Source organism: Dreissena polymorpha, chromosome 11 (assembly GCF_020536995.1).
Source record: "Dreissena polymorpha isolate Duluth1 chromosome 11, UMN_Dpol_1.0, whole genome shotgun sequence".
Classification (NCBI taxonomy): Eukaryota; Metazoa; Mollusca; class Bivalvia; order Myida; family Dreissenidae; genus Dreissena; species Dreissena polymorpha.
The window spans coordinates 86,589,021-86,609,587 of record NC_068365.1 but is presented as its reverse complement, the minus strand read 5'-3'; the positions used below and the strand labels follow the sequence as shown (position 1 = coordinate 86,609,587).

Below are 20,567 nucleotides of genomic sequence, written 5' to 3'. Positions count from 1 at the left end.
ACACACACACACACACTAGAAACACAGTACATACAGATAGAGGTATTCACAAAAAAGTAAAACTTTAAGTTGGTATGGATTGACATCTGGAAATGTTAAAACGCTGTGAGGTACCAGGCACACACACGCACGCAGTAGAATGTTATGTACTTAACTTAACACATTCAGACAGAGGTATCCATAGTCTATCATAAAGGTAATAAATATATGAATAAAAAAACATGGAGGAAATAATGACCAGAAATGTGTTGAAGGTTAGCAGAGCCAGCTCAACAGACCAAATTATCATGGTCTATGATCTCATTTAATACAATAATCAGACCCACCTCTGCACTTTGGCCTTTGGTGCTCATTTTGGAACCACAAGAGCTTGAATTTGAGTTGTTTTCAACAACACTGCATGGCTAATTTCTAGAACCACTCCCATTTTTATGTGCCAGAAAAGAAACATCACATGTTAATGGTTTTTATCTTTAATCAATTGGATTTTGCACCTCCATACAGTTTTTCATTTTTTTAAACAATCAGTTCACAAAATTATCATTCATTGGTCATAACTGAAGTAACAACCTTTTCAGAGGCCACGGACTTGTTGTATGGCCTAATATGGGTTCAAACTAAGCCTGTAGTTATTGTGGTACAAAAAAATGAATACAAACAAAATGTGTAATATTTACTGTACAGACATTGTGAGGTACGAGGAACACACACACACACTAGAAACACACTACATACAGATAGAGGTATTCACCAAAATGTTATTCTTTAAATAATTGGTAAGGTATCACAATCAAATATCCCAAACAACCCAAAGATAGCTGACCATTTATTGTAATACAAGTCTTTCCCCTTAAGCTTGCCCTTTCTTGTCTGTTCTTGAAACAAAATAAGTGTGTAGATGAGTCCTTTTTAGGACTGTTAGAACTGGTACGTTCAAAGTTAGATTCTTCGGCATCCTCCTCCTCATCATCTGTATGAAAAAAAAGCACTCTCTGTAAATTGTGACAAAGTATTTGTATTTTCCTGTCATTGTGTTTTTACCTCTTGCACTGCATTTCACTGATAAAAACAAATAACCTACAGTGTTCTGCCGTGGATGCGCCCTTGCATTAATCGATTAAATTTGAAAGTTGTAAAAGAAATCGAGTAAATGCATAATTAGAACAAATTATTTCATTGGACGTGACGTCATTTCGCTGCCAATCCTTAATTTACTTTAATAACACTCTATTTCGTTGGTAAGTTGAGACTATAACAACCAATCAGTTATCAAGGAAATTTCCACACCTATCAAAATGGCGGAAAGTGACCGGCCGAAGAAAACAAAATCTATTTTGAGTTTTTTTTCCTCCGGCAAGTAAAATAAGAAAATATATCGATAGTAATAACACCCCAACAGAGTCTTCCCAAGTACCAACATCGTTTAGCAATGCCGAAAAAAAAGTCTGCCCCGAAACGTACATGCCAAGCAAATTGGCTTTGAGAATTTTCTTGGTTACTGTTTGACACAACAAAATGACATGCAGTTTGTGCATAAAGCCCAAACAAGAAAAAGCCTTTACTATCGGTAATTCTAATTTGAAAAGGCTTTAGATCACTGGAGAAATGTAAAGCAAATGTGAATCTTTGCCTCTAATTCCATTGAAGCAGATGTAGACAGACGTAAATGTAGACATTAAATACATGTAACTGTTCAAAGTTTTGTTAATATATTGACAATTGTTTGACAGTTTTAAAAAATTTAAAAAATGTTCAAGTTTGAATTAGAATGTAACATCCTGTGGACTGGCTGTAGGAATAAATCTAGCCAGTTTAAGATTGCAAGTTAAAGGTTATTAGTTTCTGAAAATGTAATTCTGCTACAAATGTATTTCTCTGTCCCCAAATTTTTCCCTTTTGTCTCCACTTTTTTAACCCTAAAGGGTCCCTGTCCCCAACAGTACAGATTCACAGCAGAACACTGAACCTATTTACATTACCGCTGTTTCTGGCAATACCATAACTGCTATATCACTACCACCTTTAATAAGCATAGACCCTACATTTTTAAAAGATTTTGTGTATTCAGTGGGACTCAAACCCACAGTTTACAGAGACCCTTGTTAAAAACACACTGCTGTAATGTATATGCAATTTATAAGGATTGAAATCTGGAAATGTTAAAATGCTGTGAGGTACCAGGCACACCACACACACAGTAAAATTCAACGTACTCAACTGAACACATACAGACAGAGGTATCCATAGTCTATCGTATAGGTAACAAATATATGAATTAAAGACAATTACGAAATAATGACCAGAGATGACTTGACGGCTTGCAAAGCCCGCTCATCAGGCAAAACTATCATGGTCTATGACCTCATTTATTACAATAATCAGAAACACCTTTGACGCTTTGGCCTTTGGTGCTCATTTTGGACCCAGGAGAGCTTGAAGAGATGTTTTCAGCAATACTGGATGGCTCATTTCTAGAATCGCTCCAATCTTTATCTGCTGAAAAAGAAACATTCCATGTTATTGGTTTTTATCTTTCATTAATTGGGTTTTGACCCTGCAAACAGTTTAAATTTATTTTTTTTATCAAGCAGTTCACAAAATTATCATATACATTGTATAAGTCATAACTTAAGTAACCACCTCCTAAGAGGCCACCAACTTGTTGTACGGCCTAAGCAGAGTTCAAACCCACAGCATTAAGTTATTGTGGTCAAAAAGTGCACTAATGCAATACAAAGGTCTAATAAAACATTTACTGTACAGACATTGTGAGGAAGAGCCACACACACACACACTAGAAACACACTACCTACAGATAGAGGTATTCAACAAAATTTAAACCTTGAAGTAAATTGGTAAGAGGTGACAAACAAATCTACACAACAACCAAAAGGGAGTTGATTATTTATTATACCCCCACTAAACGAAGTTTAGGGGGATATATAGGATTGAGCTTGTCTGTCTGTCGGTCGGTCCGTGTCCGCTCTCAAATTTAAGTAGTTTTCTTCCGATCTTCACCAAACTTGGTCAGAAGTTGTATCTAGATGAAGTCTAGGCTAAGTTCGAACATGGATCATGGCAGGTCAAAAACTAGGTCAAGGGATCACTTAGTGCGTTTTAAACATTGAGCATGGTGTCCGCTCTCTAATTCAAGTAGTTTTCATCCAATCTTCACCAAACTTGGTCAGAAGTTGTATCTAGATGATGTCTAGGTCAAGTTCGAATATGGGTCATGCCGGGTCAAAATCTAGGCCACTGGGTCACTTAGTACGTTTTACACATTCAGCATGGTGTCTGCTCTCTAATTCAAGTAGTTTTCATCCGATCTTCACCACACTTGGTTAGAAGTTGTATCTAGATGATGTGTAGGTTGAGTTCGAACATAGGCCATGCAGGGTCAAAAACCAGGTCACGGGGTCACTTTAAACATTGAGATTGGTGTCCACTGTTTTTTGTGATCAGAAGACAACATGCAAAATATTCTGTGTCAATGCGGCATGTGGGGGTTTTCGTCACGTCTGTGACAAAGCTCTAGTTGCAACACCAGTCTTACCAATTAAGCTAAACCCTTTTTGTCTGGTCTAAAAACCAGATATGCATGTAGATGAGTCCTTTTCTGCACTGTTAGAACAGGAAGGTTCAAAGCCAGCTCCTTTGACATCATCATCATCATCATTATCTGTATGAAATAAAGCTCCCCTTTTCAACTGTGACAAAGAAACTTGTTTAGGCCTTTCATTGTGTTTTTACCTCTTACACTTCATTTCACTGATATAACGATAAATATTTGTGCATAACACAAGTTTTTGCAGTGACACTGTTGGTATTTAAAACTTACTTGTTTACATATAGCAACGAATACAAATAAACAGGAACTGGTAACTGGTTTGTTGTGAAAACCACAGAGGTTAAACACTTTAAAAATGGAAAGACAATAGTGTCTGTTTCTTACTAGGTTCATAACTTTTCCATTTTTCAAGGGATTGGATACATACTTGCGGGACATCTCTGGTATTTTGTACGTTGTATGTTATTTTACTCAAGAAGGTGCGTTACCGCAACAAAACAACATAGCTTTCGGTTTTTCATTGGTAATTTTGTCAATAGTAAAGATATTTAGATGAAATGAAAAGTAGATGACATTATACCTCTGTATGATGGTACTGCTTCTTGCTACTAAGTGCTTTCTTAAGGTTTTGTATGCCCCATTCTTCGAAGAAGAGGGGGTATATTGTTTTTTGCCTGTCTGTCATTCTGTCTGTCCCAAAACTTTAAGGTCAAATATATGTGTCAAAATCTCTCAAAAAATGTGGAGAAACACTCTGCGTTTAGGTTTACAAAAATGTGGAAAAAGAGGGCATAAGTCATCCTATAGATGCTGACAGCTCTTGTTTGACCATATGTTTAGTGTAGCTCTGGAGAGCAAAGACCAGACCAGTGCTTAACTTCCTGGATCACTTTATTACAGTGTACATTAACATAGTGTCTTTTTCTCCTTTTTCTAGACACAAAGCAGGATGTGGAGGGTATTCCAATATCCCGGACAGGAGCGGTACACCAGGGTTGCAGTGTCAGTTCAAAACCAAATGAGGTGTCAAAGCCCCAGAAATGACGCTTTCAAGTACATGACAGGTTGGTTCATTGGTTAGATACTTAAGCACTTGCTATGTATGTACCTCTGTTCTTTAACAGCTGTTTGTCATCTTTATGCGTGAATACCTCAGTATGATCTCGAGGACTTTGTGTGGGTGTGTACCTCTGTATAACTGCACTGTTTCCTGTGTGTGCCTCTGCTTGCTTGGATGGTAGGTTGCAACATAGCCTAGAACAGACCAGTACAAACTACCTGGATCACTTCATTACAGTCTACATTAACATGGTGTCTTTTTCTCCTTTTTCTAGACACAAAGCAGGATGTGGAGGCTGTGCCAATATCCCCGACCAGTGCGGTACACCAGGGTTGCAGTGTCAGTTCAAAACAAGATGAGGTGTCAAAGCCCCAGATAAATGACGCTTTCAAGCACATCACTGGTAGGTACCTTTGTAAGTTACTTTAGCACTTGCTACATCAGTATCTTTACTATTGCACTGAAACTTGTATACTTAAGGTTTGTTTGAATGCAGGTTTTTTGTAAGTCCAGATGACCTTGACCAGACCAGTACAGAACTGGTCACTTCATTATAGTCTGTATTACACCTGTGTCTTTTTCACTATTTTCCAAATGGCGTGCAGGAAGATGTGGAGGCTGTGCCAATATACCCGACCAGTGCGGTACACCAGGGTTGCAGTGTCGGTTCAAAACCAAATGAGGTGTCAAAGCCCCAGATAAATGACGCTTTCAAGCACATGACTGGTAGGTACCTTTGTTAGTTACTTTAGCACTTGCTATGTATGTACCTCTGTTCTTTATCAGCTGTTTGTCATCTTTATGCGTGAATACCTCAGTATGATCTCGAGGACTTTGTGTGGGTGTGTACCTCTGTATAACTGCACTGTTTCCTGTGTGTGCCTCCGCTTGCTTGGATGGTAGGTTGCAACATAGCCTAGAACAGACCAGTACAAACTACCGGGATCACTTCATTACAGTCTACATTAACATGGTGTTTTTTTTTCCTTTTTCTACACACAAAGCAGGATGTGGAGGCTGTGCCAATATCCCCGACCAGTGCGGTACACCAGGGTTGCAGTGTCGGTTCAAAACAAAATGAGGTGTCAAAGCCCCAGATAAATGACGCTTTCAAGCACATCACTGGTAGGTACCTTTGTAAGTTACTTTAGCACTTGCTATGTATGTACCTCTGTTCTTTAACAGCTGTTTGTCATCTTTATGCGTGAATACCTCATTATGATCTCGAGGTCTTTGTGTGGGTGTGTACCTCTGTATAACTGCACTGTTTCCTGTGTGTGCCTCTGCTTGCTTGGATGGTAGGTTGCAACATAGCCTAGAACAGACCAGTACAAACTACCTGGATCACTTCATTACAGTCTACATTAACATGGTGTTTTTTTCTCCTTTTTCTAGACACAAAGCAGGATGTGGAGGCTGTGCCAATATCCCCGACCGCAGCTGTACATCAGGGTTGCAGTGTCGGTTCAAAACAAGATGAGGTGTCAAAGCCTCATATAAATGACGCTTTCAAGCACATCACTGGTAGGTTCATTGGTTAGATACTTAAGCACTTGCTATGAATGTACCTCTGTTCTTTAACAGCTGTTTGTCATCTTTATGCGTAAATACCTCAGTATGATCTTGAGGACTTTGTATGGGTGTGTACCTCTGTATAATTGCACTGTTTCCTGTGTGTGCCTCCGCTTGCTTGGATGGTAGGTTGCAACATAGCCTAGAACAGACCAGTACCAGTGTTTTTTATGCCCCCGGTAGGCATATAGCAGTTGAACTGTCCGTCCGTCAGTCAGTCAGTGTGTCAGTCTGTCCGTCCGTCAGAAAAAACTTAAACATTGGCCATAACTTTTGCAATATTGAAGATAGCAACTTGATATTTGGCATGCATGTGTACATGTATCTCATGAAGCTGCACATTTTGAGTGGTGGAAGTTCAAGGTCAAGGTCATCCTTCAAGGTCAAAGGTCAAAAAAAAAAATTATTTCAAAGCAGCGTTATCATGAAGGTGCACATTTTGAGTGGTGAAAGTTCAAGGTCAAAGGTAAAAAAAAAATATATAATTATTTCAAAGCGGCGCAATAGGGGGCATTGTGTTTCTGACAAACACATCTCTTGTTATGTCTGTCTGTCTGTCCACCAGATGGTTAAGGAAAAAGCCATTGAGTTTCTGAATGTTTGTGAAGAGGAATGGACAAATGAAATTTCTTACGCTGCCTTGCATACACTTACAGATAACAAGAGGAACAAGCAGAAGATGCTGCCTCTGTCTGAAGACATTTCAAAGCTTCAGACACACCTTCAGAAAACTTCTGAATCATTGACGGAAGCTTTGCAAGAGAGATTTTTTAAACATAACTGGGAGCTTCTCAGCAAAGTAACACTGGCAAAACTTGTTCTGTTCAACAGACGGCGTGGCGGAGAAACAGAGAGAATTGAAGTAGTGCATTATGAAAACAGAAAAAATAAATCAGAGCAGGCACCTAAAGAAGTAGAAGATTCTTTAAGTGAAACAGAGAAAGTCCTTTTGAGAACACTGTCCAGAGTTGAAATTCGTGGGAAAAGGGATCGTACTGTCGCAGTCCTTCTTACTCCAGACATACAAAAAAACATTGATCTTCTGCTGAGATACAGAGCAGACGCAGGTGTAGATAAAGAAAATGCATACGTTTTTGCAAGATCCAATTCTGGGTCGCAGTTTCCCCTTAGAAGTGCAGACGTCTTAAGAAAATTTGCAAAAGAAGCAAGTCTGGAATGCCCAGAAAGTGTCACTAGTACAAAATTGAGGAAGCATGTTGCCACAGTGGTCCAGATTTTGAATCTCAGCAAAAACGATTTGGAAGTATTGGCAAGGTTTATGGGGCATGACATCAATATTCATAGATCATTCTATCGCCTCCCACAAGAAATAATCGAAGTGGCTAGGATGGGATGTCTTCTGACAGCCTTTAACAAGGGAACTATTGGACATTTCAGCGGGAAGTCCATTGATGACATAGATCTTGAATAAGGTAAGATGAGAAAAGAAAATGAGTCTTGACAAAGTTGTGTGAAAAGCAACAGTGTATGAATTTTGAATAATTTAGGGGTGGCAATATAAAATATATTAACTGCTTAACTGGTTAATTGATCAAACATCAGATTATCAGTTAATATAATCAGTATCAGAATATTGTTTTCTGAAAAAAAAGAACAAGCTAAACACCATGTTTAGCCCACTATCCTTTTCAAATTGCATTTTTCTTAGGTTCCCCTATCAGTCGTTCCATATGCAGTTCTTGTTATTGCATCAAGTCAGAAACTGCTGGGTGGTTTTTGACCAAACTTGCCCATCTAGTCAGAAACTGCTGGGTGGATTTTGACCAAATTTTGCCAGATTGTTCCCCTAGCGGCCTAGTCGGTCAGGTCAGATCAGACAGGTCAGGAGTTATTGCCCTTTGTATGAAAACTGACTGAACTTCTTGTTATTGAATCTAATCAGAAACTAATGAGTGGATTTTGATGAGATTTACAAGATTGTTTTCCTGTAAGTCGAGTTGGTATGTAGATGCGGCCACATTTTCAACTTCTTCCTTATGAAACTTGATCAGAATGATTGTGCAAAATGTAGGTCAGGTTTGAATCTGGGATAAGACACTAAGGCATGGGGCCAAATTTTAGAAAAGCCTTTTGACCACATTTTCAATTTTATCCCAATGAAACTTGGACAGAATGGTTCTCTGTATAATTGTAGGTGAGATTTGAATCTGGGTCAGCAACTAGGACATAAGGCAAGATGTCTTCCTTCTTACAGTCTTCTTTTTGAGTGATGCAGGGTCATGATAATGCTATTGTTCTTCCTTTGACAGATAATGGTGTAAACAGTGAGAGTGAGGATAGCAATGATGAAGAGGAAATTCATGAAGCAGATGACTTGACTGAAAGTAAGCTAAAATTCATATATTCCATACATTGCCCACTGTTCATGAGCACATTTTTATGCCCCTGAAGGTGGGCATATAGTGATCGTACTGTCCGTCTGTCTGTCTGCCCTTCCGTCTAAAATTCCGTCACACAATGTAGCGTTTAGGTTTCCAAAAATGTGGAAAAACACTGCGTTTAGGTTTACAAAAATACGGAAAAAGGGAGCATAAATCATCCTATGGTGACAGCTCTTGTTTTCAACTCTTAAGGCCATATTTAATTCCCACATTTTAAGTTTGAAACTTAAATGTATGTATAAAGCTTGTTGAAAAAGTGTGCATTTGTACCCCTGTAAGTTGTTTTAGAACAGCATACTGGTACAGTATTGAAATATATATATATATACCGGTATATACATACTACTCACTCATGCATTGGTGTTTGCATCCGCTCCACACCTTGGTTAAAGGTTTTGTTGCTCTTTCTCTTTAACTTTGTTATTATTACGTGATGGATTTGTTTCAAACTTAAAAAATGTGTTCCTGATCAACACATATACCATTTGACACAAGAGCCATAACTTACCCATATTTCAAGAATTATCCCCACTTTTAACTTAGAATTGCAGGGTAAAGTTTTGGTGCACTTTCAATCTATATTTGTAATTACATGTACTGGATGTTTTTGATTCAAACTAGTGTGGACATCATATGACACAAGGTCCATAACCAATATTTAATGAATTATGCCCCCTTTTTATGCCCCCCTTCGAAGAAGAGTGGGTATATTGTTTTGCACGTCAGTTGGTCGGTCTGTCCACCAGATGGTTTCCGGATGATAACTCAAGAACGCTTAGGCCTAGGATCATGAAACTTCATAGGTACATTGATCATGACTGGCAGATGGCCCCTATTGATTTTCAGGTCACTAGGTAAAAGGTCAAGGTCACAGTGACTCGAAATAGTTAAATGGTTTCCGGATGATAACTCAAGAACGCTTAGGCCTAGGATCATGAAACTTCATAGGAACATTGATGATGACTGGCAGATGACCCCTATTGATTTTCAGGTCACTAGGTCAAAGGTTAAGGTCACAGTGACTCGAAACATTAAAATGGTTTCCAGATGACTCGAGAATCCTTACGCCTAGGATCATGAAGCTTCATAGGTACATTGATCATGACTGGCAGATGACCCCTATTGATTTTCAGGTCACTAGGTCAAAGGTCAAGGTCACACTGACTCTAAATAGTAAAATGGTTTCTGGATGATAACTCAAGAATGCTTACGCCTAGGATCATGAAACTTCATAGGTACATTAATCATGACTGGCAGATGACCCCTATTGACTTTCAGGTTACTAGGTCAAAGGTCACGGTCACAGTGACTCGAAACAGTAAAATGGTTTCCGGATGATAACCCAATAATGCTTAGGCCTAGGATCATGAAACTTCATAGGTACATTGATCATGACTGGCAGATAAGCCCCTATTGATTTTCAGGTCACTAGGTCAAAGGTCAAGGTCACAGTGACTCGAAACAGTCAAATGGTTTCCGGGTGATAACTCAAGAATACTTAGGCCTAGGATCATGAAACTTCATAGGTACATTTATCATGACTGTCAGATGACCCCTATTGATTTTTTAGGTCACTAGGTCAAAGGTCAAGGTCACAGTGACAAAAAACGTATTCACACAATGGCTGCCACTACAACTGACAGCCCATATGGGGAGCATGCATGTTTTACAAACAGCCATTGTTACTTAGAATTTTATGTTAATGTTTTGATGCACTTTCAGTACATTTTTACTGTATTTGATTAAAACTTAAACTAATTGTTCCTCGTTATCACCCACATCAGAAGACTGGAGGGCCATATAACTCTCCCAAATTTTTCAAGAAGTGCCCCCTTTTAACTTAAAATTTCCAGTTAAAGTTTTGGTGCACTTTAAATCAATTTTTGTGATTACCTGAAGGATTTGATTCAAACTACTGCTTTACTTTTCTGTTTTGCACGCTTTCCATGTTTCCATGTGATTGTCCCTATATGTTGGAGAGGTGTCAAACAGTGTATTTTTAGCTCACCTGAGCACAAGGTGCTCAGGGTGAGCTATTGTGATCACTCAATATCCGTTGTTAGTCCGTCCACACTTTCAAATGACATCTCCTCTGAAACTATTTGGCCAACTATTTGCCATGGCAACCAGCAGGAAAAACTTTAAAAATCTTCTCTTAAACCACAAGGCATAGAGCTTAGATATTTGTCATGTAGCATTGTCTAGTGGACCTCTACCAAATTTGCTCAAATGTTATGTCGGCTTCTTGTCGGTGTTGTCTTGGTCTGTTTGTTGCTTGTTATATGTTGGTTTTAGGCTGCATGCTCTTTGTTTTGTGAAATGGCTGTGCGCTTTGTGTGCCGCATTTCCTGCTGGACTTCATTTCCTCTTCTCTTAGCACTTGGTACATATATACCTCTGTATGTTCTTTAATGGCTGTCATCTGTGGATGTGAATACCTCAGTATGATCTTGGGGTACTTAGTGGGGGTGTGTACCTCTCTATGATTGCACTGCTGTCTATTTAGATCAGTACAAAACTCCTTTTCTTGCAATCTGCATTACCTTTTTGTCTTTTTCTCCCTCTTCCAGATGCCATAGAGGAAGATATGGAGACTGTGCCAGTATCCACACTGGGTGCTGTACAGGGTTGTAGTGTCAGATCTAATCGGGATAAGGTGACAGAGCCCAAGAAAAGTGGCAATAACCGGCCCAAGACTGGTAGGTTCATTTTGTTAGCTACGTTTGCACATGCTGTGTTTGTACATCTGTATGTTATTTAAAAAGAATGACTCCCTAGGGTCCACTGATTTATCAATTGATCCCAATAATTTTGTCCGCTCCATATCTCCTATACCCCTGGTCCAATTTCGATGAAACTTCACAGGAATGTTTAGTATGAAGTCTAGTTATCATTTTGTTCTGCACGGATAATTTTTGACTGAGTTATGGCCCTTTAATGGTCATTGTAGAAAAAAAAATCCACTCCATATCTCCTATACTCCTGGTCCAATTTTGATAAAACTTCACAGGAATGATGATTATGAAGTCTAGTTTTGCATATTGTCATTTTGTTCCGCTTGAATAATTTTTGGTGGAGTTGTGGCTTTTTAATTGTAAATTAAAAAAAAAGTTTGTCTGGAACATTTCTCTTAAACTATAGCTTGGATTTTAATAAAAATTCACACAAGTGATCAGTATGAGGTCTATAGTTGTGCATGTTGTCATTTTGTTGCGCTCTGATATTTTTTGACGGAGTTATTGCCCTTTTATGGTCATTTTAGAATAAAGTTTGTCCAAAGCGGTTCTCCTATACTATTTCTTGTATTTAAATAAAACTTTATAGGAATGATTAATGTCTTGCCTAGTCGTGCATATTTTCATTTTGTTCAACACAGATAATTATGCCCCCGGATCGAATGATCGGGGGCATATTGTTTTTGGCGGTCTGTCTGCCATTCCTTCATTCTGTCCCAAAACTTTAACATTGGTTAAAGTTTTGTGATAACTTTTGAAATATTGAACATAGCAACTTGATATTTGGCATGCATGTGTATCTCATGGAGCTGCACATTGTGAGTGGTGAAAGGTCAAGGTCATCCTTCAAGGTCAAAGGTCAACAACAACAAAAAAAGCGGCGCATTAGTGGACATTGTGTTTCTTTCAAACACATCTCTTGTTTTTTTAATATTACGCACTCTTGGCTTTATGTTCCATAATTACATTACATATCGGGAGACATTTGTTATTTCCAAAAACAACCTTCTAGTAATTATTGATTTCCAGAGCCTATTTAATGATTTTTCTTACATGACAAAAAAAATTATGATTAAAATCTGCAATGTAACAACTGTAATAGGTAGCAGGTGTATGCATAAAGTTGATACAATGAAACAATTTTCCCATGCTTTGCTCTACCATATTGATTCTAATTTGTACAGCGATTTTCTATCTGATGTGGTATTAACCTATAAATAAATTTTCCATGGTGGTAGTTGAAACCGAGAATGCTTAAAAAATCGTCTCTGTTTTTCGAAACCCTCGTAAGTCCAATTTAGCCACTTTTGAGGAGAAGGAAAAAACTAAATATCTCTGAAACGAATAAAACTGCCTGAATCAAATTAAATTAACAAAATTATTAACTTGTTGTACTGCCTATTATTAGATATTTGTCAACAATGAGTGATTGACAGGAAATGGGGAAAGGTCATCGCTTAAATGTTTGAAAATATTTGATTATTTTTCAGACTTATCAGCTTTTATCGAATGTTTTTTTAAGTAATACCATTTTTTCGACTTTATAAAATAGTTATACTGGTTTATCGAATTAATGAAATTTTGATTATAATGCGCATTAAAACAATGATTATGAAAACAATTGCACTTAAAAAACATCCTTTTATTATTTGTAAACTTTTCAGCGATTAAGGGCCATGATGGCCCTCTTGTATGCATTTTTGTGTCGCCTGGTACAAAGTAGCCGCGACATATACATGTAGGGATCACTTCTTTGTCGTCCATCCGTCACAAATTTTGTCGGGAGCATATCTCTAAAGCTATTGATGCTATCAACTTTAAACTTCACACAGTTATAGAGCTCATTGAGGGGAAGTGCAGTGACAAGAACCATAACTCTGAGTGGTTCCATTTTTAAATTATCTCCCTTTGTTCAAAAACCTTGTCCTTGTCATATCTCAAAAAGTATGGAAGCTATCAGCTTCTAACTTCAAACAATTATAAAGCTCCTTAAGAGGAAGTTCAGGGTCAAGAAACCATAACTCTAGGTTTTCCCATTTTCAAATTATCTCCCTTTGTTGAAAACACTTATCTTTGAAATTGGCTCTCATTAGGTGACACCTGCGATTATTGATCGCTCTTGTTGACAATGGTTCTTAATTTTGGCAATAGAAACTCCAGTTTTACCATGGTCTTATTTACCATAATAAATCATTGGCTTTAACAACTGTCAACCATCTTTTGTGTGCAAATACCACTGTGTTAGTTTGGGGAGTTTTGTGTGCAGGTCTGTGTTCTCTATCCAAGCCCTTGCTTGGTTTAAAAATGTTATTGAATGGGTCTGTTTCACATTAACTGTTGTGTGCCAATGTTTAAAAAGTATTATGGGGGAAACAGAAATGGTGTTCTATAAAAAAAAGCTTCCAGGTTTATTGTGAGGCGAATCATTTGACTTGTCATTCAATTAATGTTTGATATATTTCAGGAGAAGTAGTGAAGCTTACAGAACATCAGCACAGGCTACTTAAAACTTTGTTCAAAACAAATATAGCAATGAGAAGGGAACTACAGAAAGATGAGTGTGAAAAGGTTTCTAGGAAACATGACGCTCTTCAGAACCTCACCTGGAAAAAAATTAAGAACACTGTCCATAATTGGATAATGGCTGAGAAACGGAAAACAAAAAGATATTAACATTCAGAATGTAAGGCTAATTTACTGAAATGGATCGTCATTATGTGACTGAATTACTGTAAAGGATAAGCACTATTAGACTAATTGTTAATCATTATGTGATTGAATTGTTGTAAAGAATGAGAACTGTAAGGCTAATTTTCCCCCGCCATAGGCGGAGGGATATTGTTTTGGCGTTGTCCGTCCGGCACTGTTGTGTCCAGAGCCATACTTTGGAAGTGCTTTGGCGGATTTCATTGAAACTTGGTATGAGTGTATATATGGATAAGAGGATGATGCACGCCAAATGGCATTGTACACCATCTGTTAATAACGGAGTTATGGCCCTTTGTATCTTGAAAAAATGCTTTTTAATATAAGCTTAGAGATTTATTTCCATTAACACATGAGCCAGAGCCACGAAACTTGCCATGGCTGTTCTCAATCATCTGGGGGTGCTTCACATTCAACACCCATAATCCTAGGGGCTAAGGTCAAGGTCACACATTGAGGTCAAAGGTCACAAATTTGATGAATTCTTCATTATTTAGTTATTCCTTTACTATGCATCAAGGTATTCACATCAAGGGTCAAGGTTACACAAATGCTTCATGTAAGGTTGTACGCTAAACCCCTAAACTGACCAGCATTTTTCCCATAATTATGTATTCATCTTTGTACTTAAAATTACAGGTTAGAGATTTTGTGCTCCATCAAGGGAGAGCATATAGTCGCTGACTTGTCTGTCCTTCCCCATCTCATAATTATATTCCGCCAAAGGCGGAGGGATATCAAATTGGTGTTGTCCATCCGTCCATCTGTCAGTATGTTCATCCGTCTGATTTGCACCCATCCTTGAACAAAATGTATGTGGCGGGGGATATCAATTCAACGAATTTGCTTGTTGATCATCATTTTAAGATTGATCATCTGTAAAGGATAAACATTGTAAGGCTAATTGATCATCATTATGTGATCGTCATTGATTATATGTACAGTGATTGAATTACTGCAGAGTGTGAGCAATGTTAAGCTAATTGATCATCAATGAGTACTGTGAGGCTACTTTTAATCCTCATTATGTGACTGAATTACTGCAGAGGACAGGCACTTTTATGCTAATTGATCGTCATTGATTATATGTACAGTGATTGAATTACTGCAGAGTATGACCACTATTGGGCTAATTGGCCATCATTATATAATTGTTGTGTGATTGGATTGCTGTAGAGAATGAGCACTGTTAAGGTGATTGACCATCAATATATGACAAAAATACTATAGAGAAACAACACTGTCTGGATAATTAATCATCATTTAATGAAAGAAATACTGTAAATACTTATAAAACAGTTCAGTATGAGCTTATTTCATGTAGTAGTAATTCCTTTTTAGGTGTTCTTTTGTTATTTCAAACAAGGTTTAACAATGTTCTAGTTATTATTTGAGTAACTTGTTTTTATTGTTTAAGCAATTCTGAAATAGTTTATTATATTTTTATGTCCCCCACTATAGTAGTGGGGGACATATTGTTTTTTTCCCTGTCTGTTGGTCCGTTGGTCTGTTGGTCTGTCTGTTTGCGCCAACTTTAACATTTTGCAATAACTTTTGCTATATTGAAGATAGCAACTTCATATTTGGCATGCATGTGTATCTCATGAAGCTGCACATTTTGAGTGGTGAAAGGTCAAGGTCATCCTTCAAGGTCAGAGGTCAAATATATGTGGCCAAAATCGCTCATTTTATGAATACTTTTGCAATATTGAAGATAGCAACTTGATATTTGGCATGCATGTGTATCTCATGGAGCTGCACATTTTGAGTGGTGAAAGGTCAAGGTCATCCTTCAAGGTCAGAGGTCAGATATATGTGGCCCAAAACGCTTATTTTATAAATACTTTTGCAATATTGAAGATTGCAACTTGATATTTGGCATGCATGTGCATCTCATGGAGCTGCACATTTTGAGTGGTGAAAGGTCAAGGTCATCCTTCAAGGTCAGAGGTCAAATATATGTGGCCCAAATCGCTTATTTTATGAATACTTTTGCAATATTGAAGATTGCAACTTGATATTTGGCATGCATGTGTATCTCATGGAGCTGCACATTTTGAGTGGTGAAAGGTCAAGGTCATCCTTCACAAGGTCAAGGTCATCCTACAAGGTCAAACATCATATAGGGGGACATTGTGTTTCACAAACACATCTTGTTATTTCAAAAGATAAATCTAGACAGATCATGTTTATTATATATGTTTATTAGCTCACCTGATATTATATATCATACAATTAACACTTTAGAATTTTTGCTCATGCCTTTTTGCCTTCGGTATTTTATATTTCTGAGCAATTCTGATACTAAAACTTTGTTGGTTTCCTAAAATGTGCTCATTAGGGTGTTTATATCCCTTTGGCAAACATTTGAGCTTGAAAATGTTCGAATTTAAATAACTTCTTTATTACCGATAGGAATTGATCTCTCGTAAGGGATTTATTGAATGACTGCACTGATATAAAGATTGCCATAACCATTATCAAATAATCTTGGATATAACACTGAGAAACTTGTGACTGCATGTTTACTTGAAAGAATGCTGTGGTGTCTTTAGGTCTTTTATGTAGTACCACATGTTGTTTGATGGATTCAATGCCAGAGTTCAAAACAGATTTTCTACTTACATTTTCTCAGTTTATTATTGACCTCCTGTAAGGGACCTTTCTCCATGACTGCGCTCATATAAATACTACCAAGCTCCTGCAGGAGGGGTGTTTTTGACTCCTGGTGTTGCGTTACTTTGTAACAATTTTGGCCCAATCTTAATGAAACTTGGTCATAATGTTACTATTGATGAGTTCCACATTGGGTTGTTTTGAGAAAAAATTAGGTCACTGGGTCAATTTATAGAAAAACCTTGTTAACACTCGAAAAGTTCTCAATTTGGTCCCAATCTTGCTGAAACTTAGTCATAATGTTACCCTCTAAAATCTTAGACAAGGTTGTTATTGGATTGTCCAGACTCAAAAACTAGGTGTTACTTGCTTAAAGACAAGAATTTGGGGAGTAATGGTCCCTTTACACTTAGAAATACATGTATCATGATTTTCGATAAAAAAATTCATTTCAGTCCAGGTTTTCTTGTTAACCATGCACACTATTGGGAATAGTTGTTTACCATCATGGCCTTCACCTTTTACTGACAAGCTCTCTTTCTACTGACAAGCACTTTGAATAGTTGAGGGCGATGAGACAGTTCTTATTGCATAATTATTAATATGCAAGTAAGCTATAGAAAAACAGCTATAGTTTATTTTGTTCCTCATGTTTAAATACTTCCTTACAAATAGTTTATTTATTTTTGTTCCTCGTGTTAAAATACTTCCTTATAATAAAAGTTACGAATTCTTGATTTTTATTTGCTTTCTTACTTTGACTGTTTGGGTATTGTCACAGCCAGGTTGTTGTCTGCGTGTAAAAACTGGACATTTTCAAATATCTTCAATACTATCAGAGGAATTAATCTGAATATAGACATGACATACTATGAGTGTGCTGTGTGTGTGTCCATACTGAGGTAAATACCACGGTATGATTGTGATATGCTATGAGTGTGTGAGGTGTGTGTTCATACTGAGGTAAATACCACGATACGACTGTGACATACTATGAGTGTGTCGTGTGTGTCCATACTGAGGTATATACCACAGTACGATTGTGCCATACTATGAGTGTGTGAGGTGTGTGTCCATTCTGAGGTAAATACCACGGGACGATTGTGCCATACTATGAGTGTGCTGTGAGTGTCCATACTAAGGTATATACCACGGTACAATTGTGCCATACTATGAGTGTGTGAGGTGTGTGTCCATACTGAGGTAAAAACCACGATACAACTGTGACATACTATGAGTGTGTCGTGTGTGTCCATACTGAGGTATATACCACGATACGATTATCTGCGTGTAAAAACTGGACATTTTTAAATATCTTCGATACTATCAGAGGTATTAATCTGAATATAGACATAGATACTCACTGACAAGGTCCATAACTAAAAATTAACCCAAACTTAGTTTGTAGCATCCTTGCAGATTTGTTCAAATGGGAGCAATTGGCCCCTATTAGGGGCAGCTAGAGCCAAAATGAAAACAACATTCAAAGGTCTTCTCATTAAACGCTTGAAGGATCATCATTCAACTTGGTGTTTAGCATCAATTAAGGTTCTTTCTGAAATTTGTTCAAATGGGAGTAATTGGCCCCTATTTGGGGCGGCTAGAGCTATAACTAGAAAAACCTTGAAACAACTTCTTTTCATGAACCGCTTGATAATCTTCATAAGCATAGTCAGCTCACGTGTGTACATAGTTATAATCTGTAAATATCTCCGTAATGACTTTAGTACAGCTTGTGAGAGGTGACTCTTGACCTCTACCCACCGTAGGACTTGGAACATTCCAGTCTTTGAATTTTGTCCTCTATACGAAAGATGAAGATGAAACCTTGGTCTGTAGGATCTTTATAAGATCCTTTCTCAAGTTTATTCTTATGGGAGGTATTGGCTCCTATAAGGGGCCACTAGAGCTAAAAATAGAAAAATCTCAAATGACTTTCTCAAGAACCGCTTGATGGCTATTCATCAAACTTGGTCTGTGGCATGTTTATAAAGCCCTTTTCTCAAATTTGTTCATATGGGAGCAATTGGCCCCTATTGGGGCTGCTAGAGCTAAAAGCATAAATTGCTTTGAATGGCTACTTCTCATAAACTGGTTGATGGATCTTCATCAAACTTGGGATGTAGCATCTTTATAGGGTCCTTTTTCGGATTTGTTCAAATGGGGACACTTGGCCCCTGTTAAGGTCCACTAGAGCTAAAACTAGAAAAACGTTTAGAATACTTCTCATGAACCGCTTGATGGATGTACATCAAACTTGGCCTGTAGTATCTTTATATGGTCCTTTGTCAATTTCTTAAAAATGGGGGCACTTGGTCCCTAATAGCGGCCGCTAGAGCTAAAACTAGATAAACCTTTAAATGACTTCTCATGAACGGCTTGAAGAATCTTCATCAAACTTTGTAATATCTTTAGGGGTCCATTCATATATATATGTTGAAATGGGGCACTTGGCCCCTTTTAGGAGCTGCTAGGGCTAAAAATATAAATATATTGAAACGACCGCCTGCTGGATCTTCATTAAACTTGGTCTGTAGCATTCTTATAAGATCCTTTCTCAAAGTTTAGATGGGGGCACGCACTTGGCCCTTAGTAGGGGCCACTACAGTTAAATATAGAAAAAACTTCAAATTCCTTCTCATGAACGGCTTGTTGGATGCTCATCAAACTTTTCTTGTAGCATCATTATAATGTCATTCCTCACACTGGGACACTTTGAAGAAACAGCTGTTGTTGGTGTGTCCATACTGAGGTAAATACCACGGGACGATCGTGACATACTATGAGTGTGCTGTGTGTGTGTCCATACCGAGGTAAATACCACGGGACGATTGTGACATACTATGAGTGTGTGAGGTGTGTGTCCATACTGAGGTAAATACCACGGGACGATTGTGACATACTATGAGTGTGTCGTGTGTGTCCATACTGAGGTAAATACCACGGGACGATTGTGCCATACTATGAGTGTGTCGTGTGTGTCCATACTGAGGTAAATACCACGGGACGATTGTGCCATACTATGAGTGTGTCGTGTGTGTCCATACTGAGGTATATACCACGGTACGATTGTGCCATACTGGTTTCTTAAATAAGTCTTTTTCTGACAAACAAGGTGTCGTTTATGATCCATGACCCATCCTATTTAAAGATTTGTATTGCATATCCGTATAGATCTACTCGAAAGCATAGACCTCGGTACGTTTGTACAAAACGTGTACCTCACCATGTTGGCAATACCGGTATGTGTGTGTGTGTGTGTGTGTGTGTGTGTGTGTGTGTGTGTGTGTGTGTGTGTGTGTGTGTGTGTGTGTGTGTGTGTGTGTGTGTGTGTGTGTGTGTGTGTGTGTGTGTGTGTGTGTGTGTGTGTGTGTGTGTGTGTGTGTGTGTGTGTGTGTGTGTGTGTGTGTGTGTGTGTCCGGTTACCGTTTGCTGCCATTTGTAGCAACGTTTCTCACGGCATCGACATGTGTTGCTGACCTTCGGCGCTTGCACATGTCCATACATCTAGAAATGCGGTCGGGTGGGCAATGGGAATGGTGCAAACAAATGAGGAAAACTGTCAAAAACACTTGTGCCTTTTTATATATGAATTTGTTTATCAGTATTGCAGTCATATCACGGCGGTCAGTTGATCTATTCACACTTTTTCATTAAAGATGGTTTACCTGACTGAGTGCACATACTTATGCCAGTAACTTACAACTGTCCTACTTGTCGCAGAGGTAGGGTCAAAACTGACATAGAAAGGATTATGGCCATTCCCCCCCCCCCCAACAGATTGTATGGTCGGGCAGGAGATCGACCCCCGGACTTGTAGTACAACGCCTCAGAACTGTGCAAGCCCGTTGGATGGCAATCCATGGATTTGAGTTTGAAAAATGATGAAAGCGAAAAAACGAAATAAT

The 20,567-nt window shown here is 38.1% G+C and overlaps 1 protein-coding gene across 1 annotated transcript; it reads left to right on the top strand.

Annotated features, from left to right (window-relative positions):
• The first annotated feature begins 6,866 nt into the window (after window positions 1-6,866).
• LOC127849998 (uncharacterized) lies at window positions 6,867-17,396 on the top strand. The gene is made up of 4 exons (XM_052382732.1): window positions 6,867-7,597; window positions 8,471-8,545; window positions 11,173-11,301; window positions 13,802-17,396. Exons 1-4 carry the CDS (start codon window positions 6,880-6,882, stop codon window positions 14,008-14,010), a joined length of 1,131 nt encoding a protein of 376 aa, XP_052238692.1. The 5' UTR covers window positions 6,867-6,879; the 3' UTR covers window positions 14,011-17,396.
• The last annotated feature ends 3,171 nt before the right edge of the window (window positions 17,397-20,567 follow it).

Excerpts from the sequence above, each read along its gene's own strand:
- LOC127849998 (XM_052382732.1), top strand. The coding sequence starts at position 6,880 with ATGCTGCCTCTGTCTGAAGACATTTCAAAGCTTCAGACACACCTTCAG. Across the intron at positions 8,546-11,172 it reads AGCAGATGACTTGACTGAAA|ATGCCATAGAGGAAGATATG; the intron begins GTAAGCTAAAAT and ends TCCCTCTTCCAG. Across the intron at positions 11,302-13,801 it reads CAATAACCGGCCCAAGACTG|GAGAAGTAGTGAAGCTTACA; the intron begins GTAGGTTCATTT and ends GATATATTTCAG.